Source organism: Bos grunniens, chromosome 9, assembly GCF_055505025.1.
Source record: "Bos grunniens cultivar Pamir isolate PY7600 chromosome 9, Bosgru_T2T1.0, whole genome shotgun sequence".
Classification (NCBI taxonomy): domain Eukaryota; kingdom Metazoa; phylum Chordata; class Mammalia; order Artiodactyla; family Bovidae; genus Bos; species Bos grunniens.
The window spans coordinates 103316067-103330916 of NC_141173.1; the positions used below are offsets into that span (position 1 = coordinate 103316067).

At 49.9% G+C, this 14850-nt stretch overlaps 1 protein-coding gene across 21 annotated transcripts in view; it reads left to right on the forward strand.

The window, feature by feature from the left end:
• AFDN (afadin, adherens junction formation factor) overlaps positions 1-14850 on the forward strand; it is a 112836-nt gene that overhangs the window by 69453 nt on the left and 28533 nt on the right. For 16 of the 21 annotated variants that reach the window (XM_086318718.1, XM_086318722.1, XM_086318720.1 and 13 more), the window contains exons 15-22: positions 1447-1467; positions 2196-2341; positions 4247-4341; positions 4778-5043; positions 7121-7264; positions 8626-8824; positions 11057-11160; positions 14191-14277. In XM_086318718.1, coding sequence (XP_086174844.1) covers positions 1447-1467; positions 2196-2341; positions 4247-4341; positions 4778-5043; positions 7121-7264; positions 8626-8824; positions 11057-11160; positions 14191-14277 — 1062 coding nt within the window. The remainder of the gene's footprint in view (positions 1-1446; positions 1468-2195; positions 2342-4246; positions 4342-4777; positions 5044-7120; positions 7265-8625; positions 8825-11056; positions 11161-14190; positions 14278-14850) is intronic. The other 5 variants (XM_086318731.1, XM_086318732.1, XM_086318742.1 and 2 more) reach the window with 1 other exon arrangement.

Genomic DNA, 14850 nt, shown 5'->3' on the forward strand with positions numbered 1-14850 from the left:
AGCAGTTCTCTGCATCACCTGCCCCATGGGTCCCTGACGACCACCTGCAGAATCTTTTAGTTGTTGTAAAAAAGGACTCGCTCTTTGATGATGGCCCCACCAGGCTGCTGGTAGTCAGCCTCTGGGTTTCCCATCATGGGCGTAGGTATCGTGAATGTGATGACATTTCTCACTCACGATGAAAATCAGGTTCAACTTCTTTCGTAAACCAGTTTTCAAATTTCAGGAAATTAGCATATTCTCTCGGTAGAATGGTTCGTTTCCTTTATTACTGTTTGCCTGTAGTTGATAAAATTGGCATAACAGTTTTTCACACTTAGAGGTAACTTGAAGATTTAATCTTTAAAGTCCTTAAAAGTAAATTTACAGACTTCTAAAAAAGTTTTCCTAAACCACTTGTCAGCATTATTCAGCTGTGACACTTGAGGTACGTGATCTTAAGCAACACAATAGATGATTTGGTTGCTTTTTTCCTGTCAGGATAGTTGGAGGCAAGCTAATCTTTTCATCCCCTCAGAACTGTCATAGAAGGCTTTTTTAACATTTTCAAAAAAAGGTTTCTCCTGTGTGAGTGGTTAGCCTGTGACTCTGAGGAGTTTTAAGACTCTTCCCCCGAGGGAGGAAGTAGATGAAAAGTAAGCTCCTTCTGTTTGGGCACTATCGAGTCACGCCTGTTATTTTATACACAAACGTGGATTCCCTTTTCAGCTGTTGTTCAGAGCTGGCTTCTGTCTCCCTCGTGCTTGGATTTCAGATTATGAAACTCCCATCAGCAGACACTTCTGATGGGCTTTTCTTACTGGAACTGGCAGTGAAATCACATTATTAAGGCTTTCATACTTAAGATTTAGGTTCAGTGTGTGATTGAAAGAATCTTGAATTTTTAGGGAGGAATTTTAGAATAATTAAAAATCTTAAATTCATAAGAAACCTACTTGCAGAAAGCAATTTGCTCCTTTGTAGTATAGAAATAATACAAGTTTTTGATACATTTTAGAGTTTTCAACTCTTACTGATTTTGTTGGTCTTTCCTGTGTCTCCATCCTTATCAGCTGGTCCAGGGGAATAGACTCTGAAGTCGTGTACCTTTAGGTCGTCTCACTCACACAGTGTTGCTCAGAGATGTTAGGAAGCCCAGTCTTTGTACATCTTTCAAAGAAATCGGTATATTCATTTGGTCATGGCAACATCTTCTATACAAACGAAGTCTAGGAACTCCCTTCGTTTTTGTGCCAGCATTAAGAGGAGGAAGCCCCCCCTTTATGCCCTGTATTTCCCGAGCTCCTCGCAGCCACAAGGAGTGTGTAACGTGGACTAGCGTAACTGAATGTCGTGCCCTCGTGTCGTGCCTTCATGTTAGTGTTTTGATTTTTTTTAACGATCATGACTGTTTACGAGTTTCTTTCTCTCGTTCTGCTTGGTTTCCCCTCGTCTGTTTTTCTCCAGGAAGTAGACCAGGTTGATCAGGTAGGACATACTGCTGGGAGCCGATCCTAGCTGTGTTGGCTTAGCTGAGTTTCTCATGCTGCTTCCATGTCAAAGTACAAAACAACTGGACTGAGGCTCATAACACTCATTCAGCAGCTGGAACATGCAGTACTAAAATCCTTTTTTGACTGTGCAACCTTTATCAGCATTTCATAACTTTTGCTTAATGCACTTCAGTGTGGATATGAAATGACAAAAGTTCTGTTTCTCCTCTTTGTTGTTTATCCTTGGTTCCTATTCTTTGGATCTCATCTGAGGTTGCCTGGCCTGCTCATGTGGTCGGGAGATGACGCGATAGATCAGTACTTGATACCAAGTTGCTTGGTGTCCGTGCCAGTGACTTCGAGTATCAGGGTGGCGGTGGGTAACCATGGATACATGTGTGTGTGCGTCACAGATTACCAGATAAAGTGCAGTCTCCAATTCGGTGTTGTAGGACTGATGGCTCCTTTCCGCACTAATGCCATAAATTGTTGCTCACTACAGCCATGTGTCTGTACCTGAATCCTGAGAAGTTGCAGTGGGCCTTACTGCCCATTGCTGCATCTGCACCCAAATTCCTCTGCAAGTATCTGGTATCTGTGCTCAGTACCCTGGCGAGAATGGGGAGGTACTGGTCTATCTTCGGCAGCTTTTCAGGAGCATTCCTTTCGTGTGTGCTGTTTGTCTGTCCTGTGGCTGCTTACGGAGTTGCCTTCTGTCTGCAGAAACAGAAGAACATTGCAGGGGCCCTTGCCTTCTGGATGGCCAACGCATCCGAGCTGCTCAACTTCATCAAGCAGGACCGAGACCTCAGTCGGATCACACTGGATGCACAGGACGTCCTGGCACACTTGGTGCAGATGGCCTTTAAGTAAGAACCCATGTCTGTAAAGTCTTCAGTCATGCTTTCTCTTTAAATCTTCAGAACTCATTTGAAAGATTTTTATTCACCCTAACTGAAGATAGATATCAAGAAGTGTCGGTGTTGTTCAGTTGCTAAGTCATGTCCAACTCTTTGCCACCCCATAGACTGCAGCATGCCAGGACTCCCTGCCCTTCACTGTCTGCTGGAGCTTGCTCACACGCCTCAGGTCCATTGAGTCAGTGATGCCATCCAACCATCTGGTCCTCTGCCGCCCCTTCTCCTCCTGCCCTCAGTCTTTCCCAGCATCAGGGCCTTTTCCAGTGAATTGGCTCTTTGCATCAGGTGGCCATTTGAGTTTCAGCTTCAGCATCAGTCCTTCCACTGAATGCTGCTGCTGCTAAGTCGCTTCAGTCGTGTCCCACTCTGTGTGACCCCATAGATGGCAGCTCACGAGGCTCCCCTGTCCCTGGGATTCTCCAGGCAAGAACACTGGAGTGGGTTGCCATTTCCTTCTCCAGTGCATGAAAGTGAAAAGTGAAAGTGAAGTCGCTCAGTCGTGTCCTACTCTTCTCGACCCCATGGACTGCAGCCCACCAGGCTCCTCTGTCCATGGCATTTTCCAGGCAAGAGTAGAGTGGGGTGCCGTTGCCTTCTCCGCTTCCACTGAATATTCAGGACTAATTACCTTTAAGATTGACTGGTTGGATCTCCTTGCTGTCCAAGGGACGCTCAAGAGTCTTGTCCAACACCACAGTTCAAAAGCATCAATTTTTCAGTGCTCAGCCTTCTTTATGGTCCAGTTCTCACATCTGTACATGACAACTGGTAAACCTTAGCTTTGCCTGTACGGACGTTTGTCAGCAAAGTAATGTCTCTGCTTTTTAATGTGCTATCTAGGTTTGTCATAGGTTTGCTTCCAAGGGGAAGTGTCTTTTAAAATTTCATGGCTACAGTAACCTTTCACAGTGACTTTGAAGCCCAAGACTGGATACCATGATCTTACTTGTTTTTTGCCTTTTTTTTTTTTTTTAATTGAAGGATAATTGCTTTATAAATAATGATTTGATTTCTGCCATACATCAGCATGAATTAACCATAGGTGTACATATGTCCCCTCCCTCTTGAGATATCTTAGGTTTTGAATGTTGATTTTCAAGCCAGCTTTTTCACTTTCCTCTTTCAGTCTTATCAAGAGGCTCTTTAGTTCCTCTTCACTTTCTGCCGTAAGGGTGGTGTCATCTGCGTATCTGAGGTTATTGATATTCCTCCTGGCAGTCTTGATTCCAGCTTGTGCTTCATCCAGTCCAGCATTTCACGTGATACACTCTGCGTAGAAGTTAAATAGGCAGGGTGACAAGTATACAGCCTCGATGTACTCCTTTCCCAATTTGGAACCAGTCTGTTTTTCCATGTCCAGTTCTAACTGTTGCTTCTTGACCCACATACGAGTGAGGTAGTCTGGTGTTCCCATCACTTTAATAATTTCCCACAGTTCACTGTGTTTTACACAGTCAAAGATTCTCTCATAGTCAATAAAGCAGAAGTAGATGTTTTTGTGGGATTCCCTTTTCTATGACTAAATGGATGGTGGCAATTTGATCTTTGGTTCCGCTGCCTTTTTCTAAACTCAGCCTGTACATCTGGAAGTTCTCAGTTCAGGTACTACTGAACCCTGCTGGAAGGATTTTGAGCATTATCTTACTAGTATGTGAGCACAACTGAAGCATAAATAGCTACACGTAGAATGTGTTGGTTTAATGAATTGAGTTTAATTAGGTATGAATCCTGAGAGGAAAACTATTACATAGATGTCGTACGTGGAAAATATTTCTAAACGGTACAGATTGTTTTACCTGTGTGATAGTAGCAGGGCGTCATGCTGAGGTTATTAAAACTGTCAATGTTTTTCAGGTACCTGGTTCACTGTCTTCAGTCAGAGCTGAATAATTACATGCCCGCTTTTCTGGACGACCCCGAAGAGGACAGTCTGCAGAGACCAAAAATAGGTTAGGCCTTTCTCTTTCTGCTTCAGCCCCTCCTTCCAGCCTCTGTGTTTACCTTCATTTTAATATCCGCGGTCTGAGGGGCGCTCGTTTTCAGCATCCGCGGTCTGAGGTGCCATCGATTCAGCACCCGCAGCCTGAGGTGCCTTTGTTTCAGCATCCCGCGGTCTGAGGGGTGGTCATTTCAGTGTCCGTGGTCTAAGGAGCTGTCTTAGGGGCGCTCACCTCAGCGTCCACGGTCTGAGGGGTGGGTGTGATCAGAGTCCGCGGGACGTCCTGCTGGTATGGCGAACCCCCCTGTGTTCCATACAGGAACAGCTCTCATTTTGGGGGCCCACTGGGGCTCTCGGTTGGTGCGGTGGACACTGGCATGTGGCTGGACGGGCAGGTGTCGAGCAGAGCAGGGCGGGCACTGACCACAAGCCCTCTCCCCTCACAGACGACGTGCTGCACACGCTCACGGGCGCCATGTCTCTGCTGCGTCGCTGCCGGGTCAATGCCGCGCTGACCATCCAGCTCTTCTCCCAACTCTTCCACTTCATCAACATGTGGCTGTTCAACCGGCTGGTGACCGACCCCGAGTCGGGGCTCTGCTCCCACTACTGGGGTGCCATCCTCCGCCAGCAGCTCGGGCACGTGGAGGCCTGGGCCGAGAAGCAGGGCCTGGAGCTGGCGGCTGACTGCCACCTGAGCCGGATCGTGCAGGTGAGTGGGGCCGGCCGCGTGGCCCCAGCATCTCTGACTCCCCCGGGGCGTCTCGGCACCTCCCCGGGGTCTTCACGTGCGCTTCGGATGAGACAGTGGTGTACTCGTCTGCCTGGGCTGCTCTCACAAGGTACAGCAATCTGGTAGCTTAAACAAAAGAAGCGCATTGTCTGGAAGTCTGAGACTGAGGTCGGGGCACACTGGTTCCCAGAGGGAGAGCCTGTCTGTAGCTCCTGAGCCTTCCGCTGTGGCTGCTGGTCTCCAGCATCCTGCCTGCGCCTCGGTCTTCAGGAGGCCTCTCTCAGGCCTCATCTCTGCCCCAGCGTCTGCCTTTCATAGGGACCCCAGATCTACTAACTTGGGTTAACTTGATTCCTTCTGTCAACATCCTTTCTCAAGATGAGGTCACAGTCCGAAGTTTACCCCAGGTTTACCCCCTGAGTGTTGGGGTTTCACAGTGTGAATTTCAGAGGACACAGTACAGCCCGTAACAGGTGGCGATCAGCAGAGTAAACACCTGGAACAGTGAGGCGTGTGTCATGAAGCTGCATACCCTGAGAAACTCTGATTTTAAAATGGTTGGTAGCTGGCACTTTAAAAATACGAGGAATAAAATGGATAACCAACAAGGACCTCCTGTGTAGCACTGGGAACGCTGCTCAGTATTCCGTAATAGCCTAAACGAGGAAAGAACGTGAAAGAGGACAGGTTGGTGTGTGTGCCCGAGCCCCTGCCGTGCACCTCCGCCTAGCACATGGCTGCCCGTCGCTGCCCTCGGCCGTGACGCGGAGAGTCAGGGCCACACGCAGGGCGACCCAAGGCAGAAACGTGATGCAGAAAGTCAGGGCTACTCGCAGGGCGACCCAAGGCAGAAACGTGATGCAGAAAGTCAGGGCTACTCGCAGGGCGACCCGAAGCAGAAACGTGACGCAGAAAGTCAGCGCCACACGCAGGGCGACCCGAGGCAGAAACGTGATGCAGAAAGTCAGGGCTACTCGCAGGGCGACCTGAAGCAGAAACGTGACACAGAAAGTCAGGGCTACTCGCAGGCGACCCCGAGGCAGAAAGTCAGGGCTACTCACAGGGCGACCCGAGGCAGAAAGTCAGGGCTACTCGCAGGGTGACCCGAGGCAGAAAGTCAGGGCTACTCGCAGAGCGACCCTGAGGCAGAAAGTCAGGGCTACTCGCAGGGTGACCCTGAGGCAGAAAGTCAGGGCTACTCGCAGGGTGACCCGAGGCAGAAACGTGTCGCAGAAAGTCAGGGCTACTCGCAGGGCGACCCGAGGCAGAACCCTCCGTAGAAACACAGGCGACGGAGAGAACTGTGCACACCCCCTCAGAAACCCATCACATCGCCAGGAAGAGGGCAGGAGCGGCAGAAGGGACGCGGGACACGAGAGCCTGGTCCTCGCGGCTTCACCCGCTCTGGGCTTTCCCGGGGCCTGGAGACTACACCCTGGTGCTCTGCAGTTACGGAAAGGAGTACCTGGAACCTGCTTTGTTATTTTTAGTGTGTGATTTTGTATTTTTTCTCAATCTCTTAAAGAGATACAGTATAGAGATTTCTGCTCTTTTACTTTGATTGAATCAGCTAGTTATTAGAAAGGTCATTACAATGTTGTTTTATTCAGACCTTAGTAATGGTAATCTGGTTATATAAGTGTTTAAAGTTTCTAAGGCTTTTTAAGTGGTTTTTGCACATAAATTATTGGTTCTTCTTATACATACAATTTTAATAAAAGAAGATCCCCTGGAGAAGGAAATGGCAACCCCCTCCAGTATTCTTGCCTGGGGAATTCCATGGACTGAGGAGCCTGGCGGGCTACAGTCCATTGAGTCACAGTCAGATACAACTGAATCTGTGGAGCACACACGAGGTTATCTAACACCTTTAACTAGATGGTGCTTTGAGTCCAACTTGACGCATATAAGTAATGTGAATGGAAATGTATTTTCTTAAAAACACCCTGCATTTGAAAGTCAAATTAGCAAGTTACTTCAGTTTCACAAATATTATATAAAGGGGAATATTTATGAAATACTTTTAAATCATGGTTTTCCTGTTGCTTGTTCATAGGCAACCACTTTGCTTACGATGGATAAATACGCACCTGATGACATTCCAAATATAAACAGCACCTGCTTCAAGTTAAATTCACTGCAGCTGCAAGCCTTACTGCAGAATTACCACTGTGCACCCGATGAGCCTTTTGTCCCTGCGGTAGGTGGGGCGCCGGTCACCACGCATCGCGTCTGTGCAGGGAAAAGGAGAAAAGAATGAGAAAGTTTACGTAGTCATCTTACAAGGTCACTTTTGCTGTTGACGTCTGTAGGAGTTAGGGCGCCATGCGAGACATAGAGACCACGTAAGCGTTTTAAGTAGACGGGGATTTAATGCAGGGAACGAGGTTCTTGGAAAGCCAGGGCAGGGAGTGAGGAAGTTGCCCTCACCCTGAGTTCGGGGCTCAGCACTGTGACCCGAGACCCCAGGGCCCCTCACGTCGGCAGCCAGCAGCAGGGCAGGGCCCCCCTCGAGGGCTGCCTCCCAGAGGTGCTGAGGCGCCTGCCTGGGGAAGTCAGATCCTCACGCAGAGCAGAGTCTGTTATCCAGAGATCTCTCCAGAGGAACAGAGAGCACAGAGAACAGTGCGTGATGCAGCCGGCTCTTCATGAAACACTGCCCGAGCACAGCCCCGCGGTAACAGCAGCTGGGCACAGGTGTCCTGAGAGTCCAGTGTGCAGGGGACCCAATCCCACGGATGGCTTCACCTCCAGTGCTGAGTGTATGCCAACAGAAGGCGGGGGCCAAAACCTGGAACCCACTAACTGTCCCCAGACAGACTGGGTTACAATCCTGAAAGGGGTCCTGACGCGGCTGCATGTTGGGAGGGGGCTGTGACCACAGCCCTGTGGGAGGGTAGAGCCGCGGTCCACACTCTGGGCTTAGGGACACGGGAGGACCCAGGGAGAAGCCTGGGGGCCATGACTTTGAGACAGAGGACAGGGCAGGGATGGCAGCTTCTATGGGGTGTGGTTCTGTCACCTACCTGGGGTGAAGAGGGGGTGTTCACCCTGTGAACTGTCCTGTATGTACATTATCTAGTAACTGGAAGTTCTTAAGCAGAAATCACCTGTAAACCCATCATAAGGCAACAACCTCTACATAACTTGGGAATACGTATTTTTTTAATATTTAACATTGTGTAAACTTTTTCCTGTCATTAAGTAAAAAAATAAGGTTATTAGCAACTTGACGTTTAAAAATGTGCAAGGAAAAAATTATTTTTGAAAAGGAAAAAGACTTATTTTCTTGTGATCAAACAGTTTCTATTTAGAACTACAGATGTTTATTCACAAAGTAATAGTATCTTTAGCACAAACAGAGTGTGTGCCGTGCTAGTGCTCGGTTGCTCCCCAGGCCGGTCTGAGCTGTGGATGAACTGGCTTTCCCTCTGTGAGGCACCCTGCATGTGTGTGTGTGTGTGTGTGTGTGTGGCCACACCCCACGTGACCAAGCGCGTCTGGTCATCACTGGTCAGCTGCGCCGAGCGTCTCCCAAGCCCGCGTCTGTTTTCTGAGCAGGACCTGATCGCGAACGTGGTGGCCGTGGCCGAGAACACAGCGGACGAGCTGGCACGCAGCGACGGGCGGGAGGTGCGGCTGGAGGAGGACCCTGACCTGCAGCTGCCTTTCCTCCTGCCTGAGGATGGCTACTCCTGTGACGTCGTCAGGAACGTCCCCAGCGGCCTGCAGGAGTTCCTGGACCCTCTCTGCCAGAGAGGTGGGTCGCCTTCCCAGCCTGGGAGTCCGCGCCCCCCACATACCGGCAGGCCTGGTGCTCGTTGTGTGTTGATGTGTGTCAGGCCACCCCATGTGCGCACACCCGGTGCACTTCTGGGAAGGTCGGGGCCCGGGGAATGGAGGGATGTGGTCGGTGGTGATGTGGGGTCAGAGCCAGGCGTGGCGCGGCCGCCCGGGGCGCCTCTGCTCACCCGGCGTCACGATCAGGTCAGAGCAGGTGTGCACGGCACCCCGGGGCACCTCTGCTCACCGGCCCTGGCGCTGTCCTCTCTCTGGTTCCGTGTGCGCCTGGGGCTCCATCCGTCCTGTGTGTCAGTGCCACCCGAGCAGAGCGTTCAGCAGCGGGGCCGGACGAGCCCTGAGCCCCCCGTCACTCTGACCTTCCACCCGGGTCGCAGCCATGCCGCGTGCCCCCCCCACGGTTGTCTTGAGGCCCGAGTGGAGCCCCAGTGGTGCTGCAGTGCAGGGTGGGCACGTGCGTGTGGTGATGGTGGGCGCACTTGACACAGCTCAGCTCGTTTCCCTGGCTCTGTCTGCCTTCATGTCGTGCGTGTGGAGGAGGACACACTTGAGAGATACTGCGGCTTTAGTTCAGACCACGGCAGTGAGTGTTGCAGAAAATCAAGTCACATCAAGTTTTTGGTTTCCCAGTGCATGCGGAATTAAAGTTTACACCAAGATGCAGTCTGCTGAGTGTGCAAAAGCAGTGTGTCTGAAAAACAATAGACAAATTACTTTATTGCTGGGCTTCCCTGGTGGTCCAGTGATTCAGAGTATGGCTTGCAATGCAAGGGACGGTCCCTGGCTCGGTTCCTGGTCTGGGAATACGCCACGTGCGACGGGGCAAGCAAGCCAGCAGGTTGCCACCACTTCAAGCCCTCAAGTCTAGAATCTGTGCTCTGCAGCAGGAGAAGGTGCTGCAGTGGGAAGCTTGCACACTGCAGCGGAGAGTAGCCCCTGCTTGTTGCAAGTAGAGAAAGCCTGTGCAGCACCAAAGACCCAGTGCAGCCAAAAATAAAATAAAATAAGTATTTTAAAAATACTTTATTGCTAAAAAATGTTAATCACCACCCCTGCGTTCAGCAAGTCTTAAGTCATCGACATTTCAGAACCATGATGATTATGATTCCCTAAAAGAGCGGGAAGAGAAACAAAGTGTAGCTGGTATTTCAGCAAAACTGGATTGAGACAGTGACTTAAAAAAATGAAAGGCTAAAACTAGATAAAATTCATTTATGTCGTTATTATAATGGAGTGTGTTTGTGACATCTTTTTCTCATCTACCATAGACAGCCTCATAACTGTCCTGAGATGCTAGCCAGGTGATCCTTGCTGGGGGCAGGAGTGCAGCGAGGACCCCCGTGGGACAGCCAGGACCCCCGGCGCCTGGGGTGCCCAGCATGCAGTGTGCTCTTCCTAATTGCCAGCTGGTGCTAATAAGACCGCTTGAGAGAAAAGAATTGTGTTTGTGCGTGATACAACTTTGTCACAAAATCTCTGAAAGACCCTGTAAGATCTGACAAATAAGGGATGATGCAGGCTCAGTCTTGTAAACATGTCAGTAGTCCCTGTTGAAAACATTAAAGGTGTTCTTTAAAATGTTCTCATATTTTTGGAAAAAATGTAAATGTGACCTCTAAGGAAATGAGGACAGAGAGGAATGAGGAGGCCCCCTTCCCCGGGATCACTGTTCCCCTGGAGTAAATCACTGATTTTGGGGGCGAGCCTGCTGGCAGGCTTCTACCAAAACTGCCTTCTGGTCCCTCTGACCTTCCCTTCTGTCTGTCAGGGGTTCTCAGCCTGGCTGAGGAGCTCCTAGTCGAGCAGAGGAGATAGATCTGCAAGGAAGCATCTCGGTGCAATTCTGTAATTTCTCATAGACGTGAGGGAGAAAGCTGGGGTGAAGAAGAGAGGGAAACCAGTTTCGCTTTTCTGCTTGGTGTTGAAATTACATTGGACCGAAACAAATAGATTTTAATCGTGAATAAAGCTGATACAAATATTTGTGTACAGGTTCTGTGTTCACATGAACAGGTGATGTTAGATGTCTGCTAATTCACTTCTCAGAGAGAGTGAGGTTACAGACTGAGAGCACGCAGCAGCTCACTAGGGAAGCGCCGTGCGGCCGACGCCTTACGCTGCCCCTTGTTGAAGCTCAGGGCTCAGACGCGGCGGCTTTTCATGCTCACAGCCTGCCTGTTTTTCTCCCCAGGGTTTTGCAGGTTAATTCCTCACCCACGCTCCCCAGGCACCTGGACGATATATTTTGAAGGTGCAGATTACGAGAGTCACCTTTTGCGGGAGAACACAGAACTGGCAAGTATTGTGAGGTGGCAGGCGGACCAGAAAAGGAAACTTGATTCCTTTTGATTTGAAAATACTTGGCTGTGTCTGTGAAGTGTCATCTATAAACAAATGTTGCTTTTAAGAATACGCTTGTTTGGGGACTTCCCTGGTCACCCAGTAGCTGAGACTCTGAGCTCCCAAAGTGGGGCACAGGTTCAGTCCTGGTCAGGGAGTTCAGATCCCAGAGCCCACACAGAGAGGCCAGATGGGAACAATGATGCCTGTTGATACCCACAGTTAAACCTCACACATATTTTTAAAATACATTACTATGGTAATCTTACGGAGAAGGCAATGGCACCCCACTCCAGTACTCTTGCCTGGAAAATCCCATGGATGGAGGAGCCTGGTAAGCTGCAGTTCATGGGGTCGCTAAGAGTTGGACACGACTGAGCGACTTCACTTTCACTTTTCACTCTCATGCATTGGAGAAGGAAGTGGCAACCCACTCCAGTGTTCTTGCCTGGGAATCCCAGGGATGGGGGAGCTTGGTGGGCTGCCGTCTATGGGGTCGCACAGAATCGGACACGACTGAAGTGACTTAGCATGGTAATCTTAATGGGTTTTATTAGAAAAATTTTTCTGTGATAAAAGTGTTTCCTATTTTCTAGTCAATTCTGACTTGTTTTAGTGAAAACGTTAGTTGCTCAGTCGTGTCTGACTCTCTGTGACCCCATGGACTCCAGCCAGCCAGGCTCCTGTCCACAGAACTTTCCCGGCAAGAATACTGGAGTGGATAGCCATTCTGTTCTCCAGGACGTCTTCCCAGCCCATGGATTGAGCCCACGTCCCCTGCTCAGCAGGCTGATTCTTTACCATCTGAGCCACCAAAGACGCCCCTACCCTATCTTAGCTATGTACCAAATCATTTACTAATATTTTGTATCTTAGTGAAAGACTGGCCAGTCCCATTAGTGTTTACTGGCTCATAGATTTTAGGGGAAACCCTGCCTTGCTTCCTGCAGAGAGTTTTAACCTAGAAAAGGAGCTTCACCGTGTCTTAGAAAGGGATGCCAGACCAGAGTTGTCTTTTCCTACGTACACTGCACGTCAGTCCAGAGAACACAGACGAGTCAAGTCTTTCCTTTGGGAACGTCCTTGTTCCATTTCATTCACTGTAAGTGTAACTGACTCCTAGGCCACGCGAGGCTTCGGAGGAGCCCGGCAGGTGTGGCTGCCTGTCTGGCAGGTAGTGGTGGAGGGGGCCAGTGTGTTCCGTGCGGGGGGCGTGGTGGCCGTTCGGCCCCCCGGGCCAAGGTTGGGGGCTCTTGGCTGTGAAGAACGACCACGAGTCTTCTGGAGCTTTAGAAGCGTCCTGTGGTGACCTCCTGAATTATCCATCGATCACTCAGAACCACACCTGGTTCTCACCTAGTTTCTAAGAAGACAGGTCATGTGAGGAGGCAATACTTAAACGTAAGGCAACGGTGGACGTGTGTTTTGTTTATTAAATCCAAAGTAGTTGTTTTTGCTCAGTAGAAAAACTGAGCAGTTTTGTTTTGTGCTCGAGCATCTCCACACTTGGCTTAGCTGGTGATTGCTGTTACACCAAGTAGATCACACTTGACTGTCAGCACAGTGACTGTGCCACGCATGCCCTTTATTAGCTGTTGTTGAGCTAATAGCAGCAATTTCTAGTTTCCAGATTTTATAGAAAAGCAAGCACCTTGGATGGAATCACTGATTTTTTTTTTTCTATCTTTCTAGTTTATTTATGGATCCCTCAGTCGATTTTAGGTCCTGATGCTTTGTAGAAGCTTTGTCACCTGATCTTATTTATTTCCCTTAAAATATTCTCATACAGACTTTGGTTCCAAATAAACAAGCTGTGTGTATAATCACTACTTTTTGGCAGTGTGCCTTCATACTTACGTATATGATTAACTAAATTCCCAGTGTGTGGGCCTGGTGATATTCTTCTTTTGTTAACTTGTCACGTGAGGCAGGATGTATGTAGAACGTGTGACTTCTGTGGATGGCTTCCCTTTCTCATTGTGGATCTGTTGGGAACTGGCCTTATTGGACACATACTTCATCCCTTCCGGTTGACCCCCCACCACAGGCTCACACAGGCACGCTGAGCTTTGGGCCCGCTGCCTGAAGGCTGAGGCAGTGTATTTTTGCTGTTGAATTTTCACAAGATAGGTTTGTGGTGGCTCAGACGGTAAAGAGTCTGCCTGCAGTGTGGGAAACCCGGGTTCGATCCCAGGTTTGGGAAGATCCCCACAGAAGGAAATGGCAACCCACTCCAGTACTCTTGCCTGGAAAATCCATGGACAGAGGAGCCTGGCAGGGTACAGTCCATGTGGTTGCAAAGAATTAGACACGACTGAGCGACCTCACCGGAGAAGGCAATAGCACCCCACTCCAGTACTCTTGCTTGGAAAATCCCATGGACAGCAGAGCCTGGTAGGCTGCAGTCCATGGGGTCACGAAGAGTCGGAGCAACTTCACTTTCACTTTTCACTTTAATGCATTGGAGAAGGAAATGGCAACCCACTCCAGTGTTCTTGCCTAGAGAATCCCAGGGACGGGGGGAGCCTGGTGGGCTGCCGTCCATTGGGTCACACAGAGTCCGACACGACTGAAGCGACTTAGCAGCAGCAGCAGCAGAGCGACTTCACTTTTCACAAGATAGATGCGAGAGCATCTTTGTTATATTATAACTGTCCTCCCCTGTGTAGTATAGAGTAAGTTTAAGTTTCCTTAAAAAATGTCCAGTAATTTTGTTTTAAAAGATAATAAAGTAAAATTGTAATGTTGTCTTTAAGACCAAGTTTTTCTTACATGGTGGTGATGCCAGGGTTGTTCTGTTTTGTAAATTAAGGTGTTTAAACAGCATGTAAATATTTAGCGTTTGTGGTGATTCTCTTGATGGCTCTGGAGTCAAGAAAGAATATGGTATTTACTTTACTAGGTTACCCCGTCAAGGCTTGACTTTTACTACTTCTGTTTCCTCTTTGGTTTCAGCCCTCCGTAAACTTCTCTCTTCATCCCTAGGCACAGCCTCTGCGTAAAGAACCTGAAATCATCACTGTGACCCTCAAAAAGCAGAACGGAATGGGCCTTAGCATTGTTGCTGCAAAGGTAGGATGGGGTTGGGGCGTGGGCTGCCGTCCTCTGTCCTTTAAGCCTGAGTCAGCAGCGTGTCCAGTTTGATGTCTAGGGGCCAGGCGTGGGAATGAAGTGCTGTGTGCATGGCGTTCTCGGGGTACTGGCTCCAGAGCCCGTGCGTGGAGGGGCCGCTGGGCCCCTGTCCCCCAGCAGGCTTGGGCTGCAGGGGGCCGCTGGGCACCCGTCCAGACGAGTGGTGTGCTGGGAGCTACAGCGAGGGAGCAGTGCCCCAGTCGTGTCGGGGGGAGCAGAGGGGGAGAGGGGGCTTCTTCCCTTTTAAAGACACTCGGTTTGCGGGTAGGAGCTTGCCCCGCAGAGAGACGAGGGTTTGAAACAGCAAGGGGACGGGTGGGAGCCGCGATCTCAGGGCAGGGCGTGTGGGAGGACTAACATGCCAGGCCTGGAGCCGGGGCCGGAGCGTGGCAGCAGGCGTGCTCCAGGGCACGGCGGCCCGCCCAGGCAGTCCCGGGCCCCATCCAGGGCCACCTGGCCCAGTCCATCGGCTGGGACTCGAGCCGACCCCTTCCATACAGGTCCTGAGCGTGG